Source organism: Artibeus jamaicensis, unplaced genomic scaffold, assembly GCF_021234435.1.
Source record: "Artibeus jamaicensis isolate MK-2021 breed Jamaican fruit bat unplaced genomic scaffold, CSHL_Jam_final contig_1015, whole genome shotgun sequence".
Classification (NCBI taxonomy): Eukaryota; Metazoa; Chordata; class Mammalia; order Chiroptera; family Phyllostomidae; genus Artibeus; species Artibeus jamaicensis.
Window position 1 is genome coordinate 269,142 of NW_026521194.1, and position 18,198 is coordinate 287,339.

An 18,198-nucleotide genomic window follows, 5' to 3' on the forward strand; every position below is an offset into this window, starting at 1 on the left:
AATCACAGCGCTCATCCTGTTGAACATGACTTTATAATTATCTCTTAACTCTCTGCTCTTCCTAAAGGGTCAGGTCAAGAAAAAGCAGAGAACAGCATAGTTAGATGGACTGGCCCTCCTGTCACACTCCACCTGGGGTCCTGGGTAACTATGGACCCGCCCTCATGCCACGACCTTCATGAAGCATCTTACCTTGACTCCTTTCAGTCCTTGGCTCCAGACCTCCTGGCACATCTTTTGAGAAGCACATAACGCAGGAACACTTCTCATTTCTATGTGCTGGTGGCTCTGATTCTGGGACAAAATCATAATTTATGAAAAGTCTTATCATATGCCCCAGTGACCCTATTTTTGGTATACTTGTGGATTTTGTTTTGCTACTTCTTCCTCTGAAATATAATATTAACCCTCTCTATATATGAGTCTTCCTTCAATTGTCCTTTTTTCTTCTCTTGTCTTTTTATCTTAACTCAGTTTCTTTAAAACATGTTTATCTCGTTCATCACAGGGTAGTAGGCTACAGGTAAGCTCTTCAGATTCTCCTTCTCTACTCATTTGGGGAGCTTCTAGTTCACAAGAAACTAAAGAGAAACAAGAAACTTACTGTCCACAAATCCTGAGACAGTGACTGGGGAAGAATTCCCGGTGCTCCTGTGTGGCACACTGATATTCTGAACTAAGGTGAACTGCATCCTGGGAAAAAGTATACCTGCTCCAATAATCCCACCTGGGCTCTGACAGAGGCATGTTATACTCATTGTTTGCACCCAATTCTACTTCCTCTACTTTTTTTTTCTATTTGTAGCCATGAGGATAAAATTTAAAAATTGTGTTTTTCCAGAAGAGAAACTAACTGTTCCTTGAAAATTATAAAAGTAGCCCTGGCTGGTATGGCTCAGTGAATTGAGCTCTGACCTGTGAACCAAAGGGTCACTAGTTCAATTCCCAGTCAGGACACATGCCTGGGTTGCAGGCTAGTTCCACAGTAGGGAACACATGAAAGGCAACCAGTGCTGTTTCTCTCTCTCTTGTTCTCCCTCCCTTCGCCTCTTTCTAAAAATAAATAAATAAAATATTTTATAAACAAAAAGAAAATTATAATATTAAATACCAAACCACTTTTAAATTCATCCCAATTGGTCAATGACTACTTATAACACCAACCACATTTAAAGTCAGCTAATCAGTTGCAGCCACTTCTCAAAATCAGCCAATCAGCAACAACCACATTTCAGAAAGCCTGCATCTATGGCTAAATTTAACCTGTTCAGAATCATTCCTGTCTCTGAAAGTCTGCAGTCCCTGAAACACATACTTCCCAATACTCTTTATAAAGTCATCAGTTTATGGGGTTTTTTTTACTGTGTTCAGTAATTACACTGTCTCCTCCCACCATGCACCTTGCTTAGTGAGCAATGGATCCTGCTTCTAGCTTCAGATATTGCATACCGGCTATCCCTTTAAAATGGAGTTCCCACCGAGATCATCTTGAAGACTTGCTGGAGTGTCCTGTGGGACCGTTGGACCAACAGGGATAATTCTCCAGCCTCTTGTGCCCACTTCAGATTATCTCCCTGATCCACTGCCAAGTGAACTATCTTAACAGCTGCTTGAGCTTTGGCGTGTTTCAAAAGTTGTTGTTCCTGAATTTTCTTATTAATTAAACATGTGTGTGCAGTCAGGTACAAAATAAACATATACTTGGGAAGTACACCATTTAGCAAATATTCCATGAATGTGCTTGTTCTTTTACTACTTCACTTAATCTCCCTCTGTTGTCTATTATAAAATGTCCTATATCTCACATGTTTGTTCCCCATTTTCCTGTGCTCCTTGAATGTTAGAAGAAAGTGTTCCAAAGCAAATGGATGGAGACATAGACTGGATATGACCCCTATATAAGCCAGCTGCAAAGACTAACTAATGGATTAGACAACAGCCAATTTTTGCAAAGGTATTTGGTCACAGTTAGTCATGAATTCCTCACCAAAATTTTTATGAAGGCACTTGGCATCTTTTCAATTTGTGAAAGAAAACCGTTTTGTTTAGCACATGACCTGAGGTCAAATATTACTATGTAATTGATCATTTGTTCCCTTTTTTGTCTCTGCTTGATGGATGAATTCCATGTTCCACTCACATGCAGGGGACCATTCACACTTATGACTGAATGCTGTGGCCTCTGCTGTTTGTCATGAGCCTGTCTTTGGCAAAGCTACAGTTCCCCGCCGCCCCCCCACCCCCCGCCCTGCAGAACTCCACTTCCTCTCTTTGCTCTCACTGCGATCCTAACTGTTATACATATCTTAATAAATGACAAAGCTTCACGGGTGATGGCTTTGGGTTTCAATGGGGAACTTGCGACACATCAAAAGTACAAAATTCACATCATAATATTTCCGTGAGAGAGTAAAATATCTACAAGTCCCCATTTCCCAATCACTAAACGTTACTTTCAGGCCATTATCTAAAAAAAAACACCTTTTCAGAGTTCAGAAGATGGCAGTGAAGTAGGTGGGACCTTAGCCCACTTATTCATGCACCCAACTGGGACACCTAGCCAATCTTAAAAAAAAACACTGTGAACAGACAACAGAATCTTATCTGATAAGAAGTTTGGAAGCCAAAGTGTGCAGAGGACTTCACAGCTGGTGGTAGAGAGGTTTTATAGGCTGATGAGGGGAGGCCCTCTGCCCCCCAACCTCCCACCCCCCAGGCCTGTTGCTGCCTTCAGAACATTGGAAGAGAGGCAAATGAGTGATAGCAGTCTAGTGGCTTCCTCCCCTCCCAGGGCAGGGAAAACCCAGACCCTCACCAGGAGACATCTGAAGGCATTAAGTGACTGGGTGGAGCAGGGGAGGCAGCAAGCACACACAGCTGGCTCTGCATCCAAGCTGGGGTGACAGTCACCAGCCTGGACGATGCCAGAGAATTTGGGGGGCCCTGGTGGCACTGGAGTTGGGAGAGGAGGTAGGCTTTGACTGGCTGTCACCCAAATACACTCTGACTTGCTGAAAAGTTGGAGTGTATGGGAGCCAGGCAGAGGCTCAGAGCCACAGCAGCACTGGCCAAAGAAACTTTTTCAAAAGGGCGCACCATGCAGAGACCTCTTGTGCCTTCACTGGCAAGCAGCCTGGCCAACAAAGAAGGAAGAGTGTGGCACAATTTGCTCCCACTCAGTGCATCTCATGAATTGATCAAAGGGGTGCAAAGCAAGGTGGCTTATCTGCTCCAGCCTGGTGCAACTGTGCAGAGTGGTGAGTGCAGGCCACACAGTGCTCTGGGGGTGTAGGCTGGAAACTGGGCACCTGTGATTATTGTAGCCCAGACTGAACGCTCATCCTTGCTGACCCACTGGAAAGGAAAAATAAAGCTGAGCCCTGCCTCTGCCAGCAGGAACCAGGATGATATGCAAAACTGGCTTGACAAGCTTTTTTTAAAAAAAATGTAAGACAGTAAGACCTGGAGCTGAGAGAAAACCAGAGACAGATCCAGAAAAAAGTCAGAAGGCAGACCGCAACAGCTGAGACAAATTTTACTTTGGTCTTCATCAGAACTCGTATTTTTTATTTCTCTTCCTTCTTTTCATTTTTAGTTTTATTTGTTTGTTTTTATTGTTTGTTTTGCTTTTTATTCTCCCTTTCATATTGCATTTTAATTTTTCTTCTTTCACTTCCCTCATATTCCAGATAACTCACTATTCTTGGTCTCTTACTTTTTATTCTTTTTATTCAGATTATATATTTCTAATCATGCCATTGTTATTCCAAATCCCACCTATTGCCCTTCCCTGGTGTTAATCCATTTTGCCATCTTCCTGAGCTTTATTATGGTCGGTATATACACTTTAATTTCTCTCATACTATGCCAAGTTTCTATCTCTTACTCTCATTATTTCTCCTCCATCTAACCTCACATAAGAGCTCTTCTTTCTTAAGTCAGTTCACATTCTTTTTCCCTCTTATGAGTCTTATTTCTTTTCTACCTTTTATCAACAGTGGCTAGTTGAGTGAGATATCATGGTTATTTCTGTACTTCTCCAAAGGAACTTCTATTTGTACATTATTTAAATCCCATAGAATACTTCCTGCTATCCTACTCCATTTTGCCTTCCCCCTGTCCTGATCAGTTGAGTGAAGAATTTTATTTCATTGCTCTCTCTCTCACTCTCGCGCTCTCTCTCTTTCCTTTTTTTTCTTTCACTCTCTCTCAACCTGGGTGTTACTCCTTACTCTTATTAGTTTTCTTCCACCATCCTTCCAAAATCATTTTTCTTTACTCTAGATATCTTAGTCACTTTTCACTTTGCTAAAATATTCTTATACCCATTTTACCTTTATTAAACTTCATTCAGCTGTCATTGCTATTGACCCCGCTGTGTTTTTCCACAATTCTGCTCCTGGTCATCCAGTGCTTTTTCAATTTTACTTCAAACCTCATAGTATACTTTCCCCTTTTCTTACCCCATTCTTTTCATCACCCTTTCATGTTTTATTTACATTTAAAATTGTTTTCTCTCCCTTTCTTCACCACAGCTCTATCCCAACTCATCAATTCTCCTTCCTCTTATCAATCAGTATGTTCCTCTCTTTTAGTCATCTCATATTCCCTTTGTCATATTTTATAATATCTGCAATCTCTCTTCACCTTTAATAATTTTCACTCAATTGTGGTTGAGATTGATGATGTGGAAGGTTTTGGGGTTTTTTTCATTTTTGTTTGTTTTGCTGGCATAGGTTTCATTGTCTGGTAATACAACTGTGTTAACCAACACCTGTACAAAGCATACAAGACAAGGTAGGAGATGTCACTACCAAAAAGCCCACTGTGGGGAGAACCCACCAACAAAGAAGCCACCAAAGTAAAGCCCTAGCACAACAACAGAGTCTGCACAAATGGAAGAAAGGGCAACCCTAGAGCATCCAGACAAGGAGATCAGAGAGAACATACCACTGAGCCCCACAGAACCCCTACCACAGAAATTCCTTCCCTGAAGACAGCTGGCAAAGCAGAGCACCCAGAAATGCAGAAACAAACAAAAATAGTCAACTAAAATGGGGAAAAAAGAAAGAATCCACAAGGGTTCTTGAAAGGAATGAAAGGGTTTGTGAAAGGAATGGAAGAATCCCCAGTAAAAGAGCTAAATGAAATGGAGAGAAGCAAACTATCAGATGTAGAACTCAAAATAATGGTTATAAAGATGTTCAAGGAACTCACAGACAACTACAAAGAACTGAGTGGGAACTATAACGGCATAAAAAAGAAAATAGAAACTATACACAAGAACTAGGAAGAAATGAATAATACAATACCTGAAATTTAAAAAAAAACTAGAAGGAATCATAAGCAGGCTGGATGAAGCTGAGAACCAAGATAGTGAGATGAAAAACAAGGTAGAAAAAAAATAACTAGGTAGAGCACCAGTATGAAAAAGACTAAAAAAATATGAGGATATCTTAAGGGAACTTGAGGACAACATGAACTGCAACAACATTCAAATCATAGGAATACCAGAGGGAGAAAAAAAGGAGCAAAGATAAAAACTGGTTTGAAAAAATAATGACAAAAAAAACTTCCTTAACCTGGAGAGGAAAAAAGCCATGAAAATTCAGGAAGCACAGAGGGTCCCAATCAAGATGAACTCAAAGAGGCCCACTCCAAGACTCATCAAAATTAAAATGGCAAAAACTCAAAGACAAGAGAGAATCTTAAAGGCAACAAGGGAGAAACAGAAAGTAACATACCAGGGAGCCCTGATAAGGCTAGCAGCTGACTTCTCAATGAAAATGCTCCAAGCCAGAAGGGAATGGCAAGAAATATTCCAAGTAATGAAAACCAGAGGTCTGCAACTAATTACTTTATCCAGCAAGGCTCTCAATTAAAATGAAAGGCAAAATAAGGAGTTTCCCAGACAAAAGTAAGCTAAAAGAATATACCTCCACCAAATCAGTACTGCAAGATGTGCTAAAGAGACTGCTTTAAGAAGATGAAGAAAGAGTGAAAGAGAGGGGAATGCAGGTACAAAGGAGGAAAAAATAAATAAGTACATATCAATAATAACTGTAAATTTAAATAGGTTAAGTGCTCCAATCAAAAGACCTAGGGTAACTAAATGGGTAAGAAAACATGACCCACACATATGCTGCCTACAGGAGATCCACTTCAGAAAGAAGACCTACACTGACTGAAAGTGAAGGACTAGGAAAAAATATTCCACAAAGGAACAGGGAAAAAAAGCTGGAGTAGCAATACATATATCAAACGAAATAGACTTCAAAACAAAAGCCATAAAAAGAGACACCGAAGGATACTTCATAATAGTCAAGGAAAGAATCCATCGAGAAGACATAAACATTGTAAACATATGAACTCAACATAGAGGCACCCAAGTCTATAAGGAAAACCTCAGAGGACTTCAAGAAGGAGATAGACTACAACACAATTATACTAGGGGATTTTAACACCCAATTGTCAAAAATGGATAGATCTTACAAACAAAATATCAACAAGGATATTGTGGCATTGAACAATGCCCTAGATCAACTGGACTTAACTGATACATATATAGAGCCTTTCATCCCAAAGAAGCAAAGTATACATTTTTTTTCAAATGCACATGGAACATTTTCAAAGATAGACCCCATAATGGGAAACAAAACCATAATGGGACTCAACAAATTCAAGAAAACTGAAATCACATTGAGCATTTTCTCAGGCCACAAGGGGCTGAAACTAGAACCCAACCTGAAGGAAAAAACTCAAAAACACTCAAACTCATGGAGATTGAATAGCATGCTATTAAATAATGAATAGGTTAATTATAAGATCAAAGAAGAAATAAAAAAGTTTCTGGAAACAAATGAAAATCAACCCACAACAGCCCAAAAGCAATGGCACAGAGCAAAAGCAGTTTTGAAAAGGAAGTTCATGGGGATACAGGCCTATCTAAAAAAGATAGAAACATTTCAAATAATAAACCTAACACTATAACTACATGAACTGGAGGAACAACAAAAAACAAAGCCCAGAGGGACTAGAAGGAAAGAAATAACCAAGATCAGAGAAGAATTAAATGGCATGGAGACTAAAAGCACAATTGTAAGGATCAATAAATCCAGGATCTGGTTCTTTGAAAAGATAAACAAAATCAACAAACCTTTAAGTAGACTCATCCAGAAAAAAAAAAAAAGAGGGGACCCAAATAAACAAAATAAGAAATGAAAGAAGAGATTACAAATGATACCACAGAGATACAAAGGATTATAGCAAATTACTATAAACAGGACTTCCAGGTAAATGGAGGCATAGGTAGATACACTGTGCCTCCTTGCATGACCAAAAGAAGGACAACAATAAATTTAAAAACAAAAAAACAACCAGAACTGACAGAAAATCAGACTGTATGGAAGTCCGACAACCAAGGAGTTAAAGAAGAAATATTCTTCACAACTGGGAGGAGGAGCTGACACAGGCATCCGGGTGGAGAGGACTCAGGGAAAGGCAGGGAGTGGAGGATGAGGGTGGGCAAGGCACAGCAGGCAGACCAGGTGAGGTGGCGGCTGGCAGAGCAGGCAGTCCCACATCTGCAGATAAACTGGGAGGAACAACTGGGAAGCAAGACAGACTGAGCAACCCAGGGTTCCAGTGCAGGGAAATAAAGCCTCAAAACCTCTGAAAAACTTATGAGGATTGAGGTGGCAGGAGAAACTCCCAGCCTCACAGGAGAGTTCATTGGAGAGACCCACAGGATATTAAAACATGCACAAACCCACCCACTTGGGAACCATCACCAGAAGAGCCCAATTTGCTTATGGGTAGCAGGTGAAGTGACTGAAAGCCAGCAGAGAGCTGAACAAGTGGCATTGTTCCCTCTTGGGCCCCCTCCCCCCACATACAATGGCAGGAACACAATGCTGCAACCTGGGCAGCCCCACCCTAGGGAATGACTAAGGCTCTACCCCTTGCTATGTAACAGGTGTGCTCAGGCCAAAAAAAAAAAAAAAAAGATCCAAATGAAAGAACAGATCAAAGCTCCAGAAAAAAAATACAACTAAGCAAAGAATAGATAGCCAGCCTATCAGCCACATAGTTCAAAACACTGTTGATCAGAATGCTCACAGAAATGGTTGAGTATGATCACAAAATAGAGAAAAAAGTGAAGGCTATGAAAAGTGAAATAAAGAAAAATGTACAGAGACCTAATAGTGACAGGAAGGAAACCAGGACTCAAATCAATGATTTGGAGCAGAAGGAAGAAATAAACAGTCAACCAGAACAGAATAAGAAACAAGAATTCAAAAAAATGAGGAGAGGCTTAGAAACCTCTGGGCCAACTTTAAACGTTCCAACATCTGAATCATAGAGGTGCCAGAAGGAGAAGAGGAAGAGCAAGAAATTGAAAATTTATTTGAAAATATAAGGAAAAAGAACTTCCCCAATCTAACAAAGGAAATAGACTTCCAGGAAGTCCAGGAAGCTCAAAGAGTCCCAAGCAAGTTGAACCCAAGGAAGCACACACCAAGGCACATCATAATTACATTACCCAAGATTAAAGAGAAGGAGAAAGAGAGAATCTTAAAAGCAGCAAGAAAATAGGAGAGAGTCACTTATAAAGAGGTTCCCATTAGACTGTCATCAGCTGATTTCTCAAAAGAAACCTCGCAGGCAAGAAAGGGCTGGAAAGAAATATTCAAAGTCATTAAAAGCAAGGACATACACCCAAGATTACTCTATCCAGCAAAGCTCTCATTTAGGATGAAAGGGCAGATAAAGTGCTTCCCAGGTAAGGTCAAGTTCAAGAAGTTCATCATCACCAAGCCCTTATTACATGAAATCTTAAAGGGACTTATCTAAGAAAAAGATTATTAAAACTATAAACAGTATAATGACAACAAACTCGCAACTATCAACAACTGAACCTAAAAAAAAACCACAAACAAACTGAACAAACAACTAAAACAGGAACAGAATCACAGAAATAGAGATCACAATGAGGGTTAGCAGCAGGGGAGGTGGAGGTGGAGTTACAGGTAAAAAGTTATAGGGAATAAGTAGCATAAATGGCAGGTAGAAAATAGACAGGAGGAGGTTAAGAATAGTATAGGATGTAGAAGCCAAAGAACTTATATGTATGACCCATGGACAGGAACTATAGGCAGGGGGGAATGTGGGTGGGAGGAGTATACAGGGTTGAGGGGAATAAAATGCAGAAAATGGGACCACTGTACCCTTTAACACAATTAATGAAATATATATAGAAGTTTTTAAAAAGAAAAGTAAAAAAAAAGTAACTGTATTTTGACCCAGCAATTCCAGTGCTGTGATTATACACTGAAAATCCTGAAACACCAGTTCAAAAGAACCTATGTACTCCTATGTTTATGGCAGTGCAAATTACAATTGCCAAGTACTGGGAAGAACATAAGTGCCCACTAGTAAATAAGTGTATCAAAAAACTATGGTACATTTACACAGTTGACAGCATGGATGCAACTGGAGAGCATTATGCTAAGTGAAATAAGCCAGGCAGTGAAAGACAAACACCACGAGATCTCACCTATAAGTAACGAGAAAACAAACAAACAAGCAAGCAAAATAGAACCAGAGACATGGAAATAAAGAACAAACCAACAGTGACCAGAGGGAGAAGGAAAGGGGAAAACAGAGGAAAGAAGGGTTGGTTCATCAAGGAACATGTATAAAGGACCCATAGACAAAGACAATGGGGGTGGAGGATTGAATGTGGAATATGGGGGTAAGTAGGGGAAGGGAGAGTAATGGGAGGGAAATGGGGACAACTATAATTGAAAAACAATGAAAAAAACCAGATTGCAAATGAAATGAACAGAATTAACATTCTAAAGAAGAAATAACTTTAGAATTCCTGGAAAAATTCCTTTATACATGATTAATTTATAGTTAATCTAAATATTAGTATAATTTCAGTATGCATAAATCAATATCTTTGCTAATAAACACAATAGGGATACCTTACTTCTCTTTAGTGCCTAACTCAATTGCTGTATTTTCTTATATAAACAAATCATTAGTACATATAGATCAGCTTTGTTTGATGTCCCAGCTTATAACTGACAGTGTAGAAGTGTGAGGTTGATTATAGTTATATTTTACTGTGTGTGGATGTGGGAGACTATAGGAAATTACCTTTTTTGAATTTTTTTTAAACATGTATGTTTATTCCTGGAATCTCTATGCTGTTCCATTAATCTATGTGTCAGTTTTGGTGCTAGTACCATGCTGGTTTGATTACTATATCTTTGTAGTACAGTTTTAAATCAGCTTTTATACCGCTATAGAAGGCACATTATACTTCCAACTTTGTTTCTTTCTCAAGAGTCTCAAGTTTCTATCTGCACTAAAACGAAGGTTTATGTAGGCCTTTATTCCTTCCTGGAGACTGTAGAGGAGAAGCTATTTTCGTAACTTTTCCAAATTCTACAGTTCACCCATATCTTTGTTCATTTTCTCCATCTTCAAAGCCACCAATTTTGTATTTCTATGTATCTCCCACAGTCACTTCTCCCTCTCTCCACAGCCAGAAACTGTTCTCCAGTTTTTAATGCCAATTGGTTATACTGGTGGCACACAGATGTCTAAAATAAACCCCCTCCTTTCAAATCCCTAGCTTTATTATATCTGTGAAATCCCTTTTGCCCTGGAAAAAATGCATTATATGTTCCAGTGATTAGAATATGGATATTTTTTGTGGGACCATCATATTATTTCACTTATTATTATAATAAAACACAGGCATTAGTAACCTCATTTTAACATCAAAAAACAAGTAAAATTTATATACTCTTACTTCTTTTTCTCTTGAGTTTTCCCAAAGTAGAGTTGTTTCCAAGACCTGCATTATCTAGAAAAAGAGGTAGATGTAAAGAAACAGAAATTAATAGCTAAAAGTTACCAGTCCTAGGATGATTCATACTATAGGAGTGAGTTTATAAAGTTGTTTTGTTATCAATTTTCTCTTCCTTTTGAAGTAACTAAAAATCTCCTGAATTGAGAAGTCCAGGATGAAGCCTGGGTCTTCATTTTTTTGTTTTTAACTCAATGAAGGTTTAAAAAGAAGCTCAATACCTACATAATTCAATTCACTTACGATAGGAACAAGCGCCCTACCATGTCTAGGTTTTAAATTTTTTGTGAGAATTAAATAACATCATATGGCAAAAAGTCTGTAGGAAAATACTACATAAATCTGTGACATGTGGAGGACATCCACCAAATGTATACATTCTGGGTTAAGAGCAGTTGATGGAAGTCTCCCCTCCTGACAATTAAGTGGCAGGATCAGTTGTCTGTAAGGTCTTGGTAAGGATGTGAAAAAATGACACATTTACTAGCAGAAGTACACCTTGTTTTCTTGGGTTCCATAGATTATTGGGTGTGACACCCATGGAAATGACTGCATAAGTTCAAGGTGTGCTATTACTAATACAGCAATGTAGCAAACTAGATATTGCCATTTAAGAGTGTATTTCCACTATACCATCCATGTATAATTAACAGGGCCCGTCCTGCTAAACATGACTTTAAATATGATGATCTCTTAACACCTTGCTCCTCCCAAAAAGGCCACATCAAGAAAAAGGCAGAGAACAGCATAGTGGAATGGCTAGACTGCCGGTCACACTCCACCTGGGGTCCTGGGTAACTATGGACCCGCCCTCATGCCATGACCCTCATGCAGCATCTTACCTCGACTCTTTTCAGTCCTTGGCTCCAGACCTGGCACATCTTTTGAGAAGCACATAACGCAGGAACACTTCTCACTTCCATGTGCATGTGCTGGTGGCTCTGATTCTGGGCAAAATCATAATTTATGAAAAGTCTTATTATATGCCCAGTGACCCTATTTTTGGTACCCTTGTGATTTTGTTTTGCTACTTCTTCCTCTGAAATATAATATTAACCCTCTCTATATATGAGTCTTCCTTCAATTGTCCTTTTTTCTGCTTTTGTCTTTTCTCTTTATCTTAATTCTGTTTCTTTAAGACATGCTTAACTTGTTCATCACAGGATAATAGGCTACAGGTAAGCTCTTCAGATTCTCCTTCTCTACCCATTTGGGGAGCTTCTAGTTCACAAGAAACTAAAGAAAAACAAGAAACTTACTGTCCATGAATCCTGAGACAGTGACTGGGGAAGAATTCCCGGTGCTCCTGTGTGGCACACTGATATTCTGAGCTAAGGTGAACTGCATCCTGGGAAAAAGTATACCTGCTCCAATAATCCCGCCTGGGCTCTGACAGAGGCATGTAATACTCATTGTTTGCACCCAATTCTACTTCCTCTACTTTTTTTTCCTATTTGTAGCCATGAGGATAAAATTTAAAAATTGTGTTTTTCCAGAAGAGAAACTAACTGTTCCTTGAAAATTATAAAAGTAAGTATGAGATCACGTTTAAACTCATCCCAGTTGGCTAATGCCTATTTACATCTCCAACCACATTTAAAGCCAGCTAATCAGTTGCAGCTGTACATTTCTGAAAACCAGCCAATCAGCAACCACCACATTCTAGAAAGCCTGCATCTATGACTAAATTTAACCTGTTCAGAATCATTCCTGTCTCTGAAAGTCTGCAGTCCCTGAAACACATACTTCCCAAAACTCTTTACAAAGTCAGAAGTTTATGGGTTTTTTTCTAAATTGTGCCCAGTAATTACACTGTCTCCTCCCACCATGCACCTTGCTTAGTGAGCAATGGATCCTGCTTCTAGCTTCAGGTATTGCATACCGGCTATCCCTTTAAAATGGAGTTCCCACCGAGATCATCTTGAAGACTTGCTGGAGTGTCCTGTGGGACCGTTGGACCAACAGGGATAATTTTCCAGCCTCTTGTACCCACTTCAGGTTATCTTCCTGATCCACTGCCAAGTGAACTGTCTTAACAACTACTTGAGCTTTGGCATGTTTCATGAGTTCTTATTCTTGAATTTATCTTATCATTTAAATATATGTTTGGAGTTAGGTATAAAATAGTTAGACATTGTCTTAGGAGGTGCAGCATCTAGCAAATATTCTGTGAATGTGCTTATTTTACTACCTCAATTACTCTCACTCTCTTATCTATCATAAAACATCCCAGCTCATGTGTGCTTCTTCCTGATTTTCCTGTGTTTCTTGAATGTTAGAAGAAAGTGATCCAAAGCAAATGGAAGGAGGTAAGTCCCATATCCAAACTAGTCCAAAAGATTATAATGAATTTACGTCCATCAGACAATAGCCCATTTGTGCAAAGATATTTGATCACACTTAGTCTTGAATTCCACTCCAAAAACTTCATGGAGACACTTGATATCTTGTCAATTTGAGAAAGAAAGGCATTTTTTAGTATATAACCTGGGGTCAGTTATTACCATGTAATTGATCACATTTCCCCTTTTTAGTTTCTGCTTGGCATATGAACTCCATGCTCCATTCACATGCAGGACACCATTCACACTTATGACTAAATGTTGTGGCCTCTTCACTTTTTGTCATGAACCTGCCTTTGCCAAAGCTGCGGTCTCCCACTGGCAGAACTCCACTTCCTCTTTGTGCTCTCACTGCAATCCTAACTATAGCACATATCTTAATATATCACGAAGCTTCACAGATGATGACTCTGGGATTCAATGGGGACCTTGTGACACATCAAAGTAAACCATACATTTGATAATATTTCTATAAAAGAAGAGAGTAAAACATCTAAAAGTTTCTGTGTCCCAATCACTTGAAATGTTACTTTCAGACCATTATCTAAAAAACAACTTCTTTCTTTCATTTCCTTTCCTTCGCTTTGCTTGCTTTTAAACCCCCTTATGTATTAAATCAATAGAGATCTATTATGCAAATGAAGTGAACAGATTCAATGTTCTCAGAAAAAATAATTTAGAATTCCTGGAAAATTGTTTTACACATGATCAACTTACAGTTATTTTGAACATTAGTATACCTACAATACGCATAAGTCAAGATCTATAAGATAATAAACAAAACAGGAATCCCTCACTTTCTTGTAGTACCTAACCCATTTAGTACATATGTATAACCAAATCTTTAGTACATTTATGCTCAGTTGATAAGGATAGCCTATATTATTTTTTGGGAAAAGTCAATAGCTCATTAGAACAGTTATTTTCTAGGAATTTACTTAAACCTCATTGTGGTAGGCAGAATTCTGAAATGACCCTCTCAGATTTCCTTTCTGACCACCAGGGACTGTAAATATCATGAAATATCCCCCGATTTTTAGGTTATGTTCTAATGCAGAAGTGATGTTAAGATAAAGAGGTTATCAAAACAAGGGATAAACAATGCTGGTGAGGATATGGATAAAAGGGAACCATTGAGGACTGTATGTGGGATTGTAAGTTGGTGGAGCCACTGTAGAATACAGTAAAGCAGTTCCTCGAAAAATTAAAAATAGAACCACCATGTGATACATTTTTCCAAAGGAAACAAAATAGCTATGTCGAGGAGATGAAGCACGCCCTTGTTCAGCAAAGCATTGTTTACAACAGCCAACAAATAGAAAAAACTTATGTGTCCATCAACAAATATATGTTTAAAGAAAATGTGATACTCACACACATATATGTACCCACACACTGAAATGCATTTCAGACAGAGAGAAAAATAAAAATCATGCCATTTTGAGAGCAGGATGAACCTTAAAGGCATTAAACTAAGTGAAATAAGTCAGAGAAAGACAAGTACTGTACGACCTCACTTAAATGTGGAGTCTCAAAAAAACAAAACTGCCAAAAGGTAAAACTCATAGGAAAAGAGGTCAGATTTTTTGTTACCAGAAGTGGTGAATGTGGGGTAGCAGGTAAGAATTGAAAGAAGGCCGTGAAAAGGTAAAAACTTCCAGTTATAAGATAAATAAGTGCTAGAAATGCAATATAAAACATGATGACTGTAGTTAACACTGCTGTACAATATGTTTGCTAAGAGAGTGAATCCAAAACATCTCATCACAAGAAAAAAACTTTTCCTTTTTTTTTCAGTGTCTATATGAGATGATGGATGTTAACTCAATTTATTGTAGATATCACTCTATAATATATGTAAGTTTAGCCATTGTGCTACACACCTTAGAATTACACAGTGTTATGTCTCGGTTATATCTCAATAAAACTGAAAGGACTAAAAGAGAATGTAATAAGCATCAAAAAATAAAATATAATTAAACTAAATTAAATTTTTTATTCTTAGGCCAGGACTCAGTCCACTCGGCCACACGAGCCAGGGCTAAATTAAATTTTTAAAGAAATATTATCTTGGTGAGCCTAATCTAATTATATAAGCCCTTTAAAAGTAGAGAGTTTTCTCTACCTCGTGTCCTAATTGAATGCCAGAGATTCAAAGATTAAGAAGAATTGAGAAAAACTCTACGGGATATCACTGGATTGAATGTGTGGGGAGCCATATACCCAGGAGAATGAGTGGCCTCTAGAAGCTAAGAATAATCTCTGGCCAACAATCAGCACCAAAATTGGGACCTCAGTCCTACAGCCTCAAGGATCTGGATTCTGTCAACAATTTGGATAAATCCTCCACAATCTCCAAATAGAGTAGAGGCTGGTGGACAGGTTGATTTTAGCTTTGTGAGACTAAGCAAGAGCTGTATTGCACCTGTCCAGGATTGCAACCCAAAGAACTGGGAGACAATAAACTGGTTTTGTGTCCATTCACTAAGTTTTTGGGAATTTGTTATGTAGTTTTGATAAAGACAAACATTCTCTGCCAAGGCTTAAATGAGACCTAAAGAACATAAAGTTCATTTGTGCATCTTCTCTAATTCAATATACAGATCACCCTCTCTTACATCTGGAGATCTAGATAACTCTTAACCTACTCATTGAGCTATCCAAATAAAAAAGTCTAACCATACGAAACTGCTAAGTAAAATCTCCAAGTTTGTAAAACAACAGGCTATTGTCTCTGTCATAATCTATTGGTTAAAGAAAAACATTATGTAAAGAAGTGTATCCCCATTTGGACACAGAGTATCCAAAATTACCCAAAACCAATTACTAAAAGACAAGAGGATATATATAATTAACTGAGTATTAAAGATAATGGGTGTCAAAATTTTCTGCACTTGCCTTCCTACGTTTGGCTACATTAAATATCTCAGAGCCGTCCTCATGGAATGGAGAAATTGCAGAGGTATTCATGATATGAAAGTACTCCCTCAACAGCCATCTACCATACTATCATAATCATTTTATTTTATACATACATAAGAAAAAATAGGCCATGCTCTACAGGTATTAGTTAAATACATGACCAACATCAACAGTCCATTACTAGTAGACACAGATTATCCTGGTTTCCTCAAAGCGATTGCAAATGGCCATTAGTTTAAGCTTCTTGAGAGTTTGGGCTTGGATCACATTTACACATGATGGATTACATACTGTATAGCTCTGTTGTTAATTGAAAGCATTCAACAGGTTTCTGCCATTCAATGAACTATTTATGAATTATCACAGATATCAAAGTATGGGCTGTGCCATTCTCCTCTAATCCCATTTTAATCTCTACAAAGTAGGACTTGAAGATCCCCTCACCCCAGGTATTAATACATAGGCCATCTGGACCTGAAGGATCCCACCTGACTTTGGCCATCAGCTGCATCCTCGACGTCAGGACATCTTACTGAAATGAGCCATTCGACACTGGAGATGGCTTTTCAGTTCAACCCTGGCTATACTGAACCTATTTTTGTCCTTAGAGATGCCTTTGAATGGTGGCCTTACCTTACTTCCCACTAAATCATGTCTCCTATCCCCACCCCAATTCATACCACACCCTCCCTCTTCACTGGTGTTTACTGTCTTGTCAGCCTTTCCGTGAGGATTAAGTGTACAGGTTAAGAACACAGGACCTGGGTTCAGAGAGCCTGGGTTCATCCTGCTCATTTGACCCTGAGCCACCTGCATACATGGTCTCTCTAGGTCTCAGTCCCCTTTTCTGCAAATGAGCAGAGAGTGATACCATGGCCCAAAGGGAAGCTGTGAGCACCAAGCCCACAACTGCCAGGGTAAATGTTCAATAAGTGAGCTCTAAATATGGTTGTTTCATTGTGTTCTTTACCCCTTTCTCTTGTCTTTCATTTCCCTTCCTTCTCTCTCTCAAAATACAACCATCCTCTCCTGCACATCTATCATTTCCCTTCTCCCCTCGTTATGTGACTGCCCATCTCCTTCCGTGTTTCTACTCTTGAACAGCATCTGCCACATTTAAACCAGTTCCTTCTTCTGTCATTATCAAGGATTTCCTCTCATATTTGACCTTGTGCCCACAGTTCTTAGCCCATCACAGCTTCCCACTGATCTTCTCCTACTGAGTCCTTGTAATTTACAATCACTTCCAGGTCACAATTCTTTTTAAATTTAGTTTCCTGACACACTGGTTTCTGTTCCTTCGTCCTGGTTATTGAGCCTTTGGTCTCAGCACAGCTACTACTCCAGGGTCATTTTCTGGTCAGACTCTCATAGGAACACCCCTCCCTGCCTTCTCTAGGCTCCTCAGCATTTATCCCCCTGATTCCTCAAAACATCTCAGGACTCAGGGCCCACCTCCCTTTCTCCTTTCCTCTTAGCAGATGATAACCAGTCTTTGTTTGCAATCACCTTGTTCAAGGCTTAGTTGGATGTTGGGGTTCTCTGCAAGCTTTTCCCCATCACTTGCTTGGTGATAAATTTTCTGCTGGATCTCTAAAGAGAGAGAGAAGAGAAATTAAAGATCTCCATCACAGTATCATCTTAAATTTGCACATTTAGGAATTTTCAGCCTTCCAATTACTCAAAATTCAGGGTCCCCACCCTGATAGTAAAATTCCCACATCATTCCTGGGACAGAAAGGAGAACACTCAACAAGGGAGCCCTTATGTATCCCAAACAAAGCAGCCACTCAAATGTTAGGATAAAGGAGTCATGGAAACATCGTGAGCCAGTTATTTATGTAAAAAACATTTACAGATGGCTTAGAAAGTATATAACACTTTCAAAGTGTAAGGAAAAATCAGGAATTTCCTCAGGATAGAACTAAGATCCTATAAGTGGCCACCTATATAAAAGAGAAAGTTCAAGAGCTTTAAAATTTTGGCTGGGCAAGAGAAAGGTATGATTAATTGGGTCATGTGGATGCACTTCCCAAAGATGCACCAGAGTTC

At 38.9% G+C, this 18,198-nt stretch overlaps 2 protein-coding genes across 3 annotated transcripts in view; both read right to left on the reverse strand.

The window, feature by feature from the left end:
- SP140 (SP140 nuclear body protein) overlaps positions 1-18,198 on the reverse strand; it is a 131,350-nt gene that overhangs the window by 19,867 nt on the left and 93,285 nt on the right. The gene's annotated exons all lie outside the window — the stretch shown is intronic.
- Positions 1-18,198, reverse strand: part of SP140L (SP140 nuclear body protein like) — a 56,670-nt gene that overhangs the window by 17,121 nt on the left and 21,351 nt on the right. The window contains exons 4-7 of the mRNA XM_053663707.1: positions 17,656-17,739; positions 11,725-11,829; positions 10,826-10,879; positions 193-294 (exon numbers count right to left, since the gene is read on the reverse strand). Of these exons, the coding sequence (XP_053519682.1) occupies positions 193-294; positions 10,826-10,879; positions 11,725-11,829; positions 17,656-17,739 (345 nt within the window). The remainder of the gene's footprint in view (positions 1-192; positions 295-10,825; positions 10,880-11,724; positions 11,830-17,655; positions 17,740-18,198) is intronic.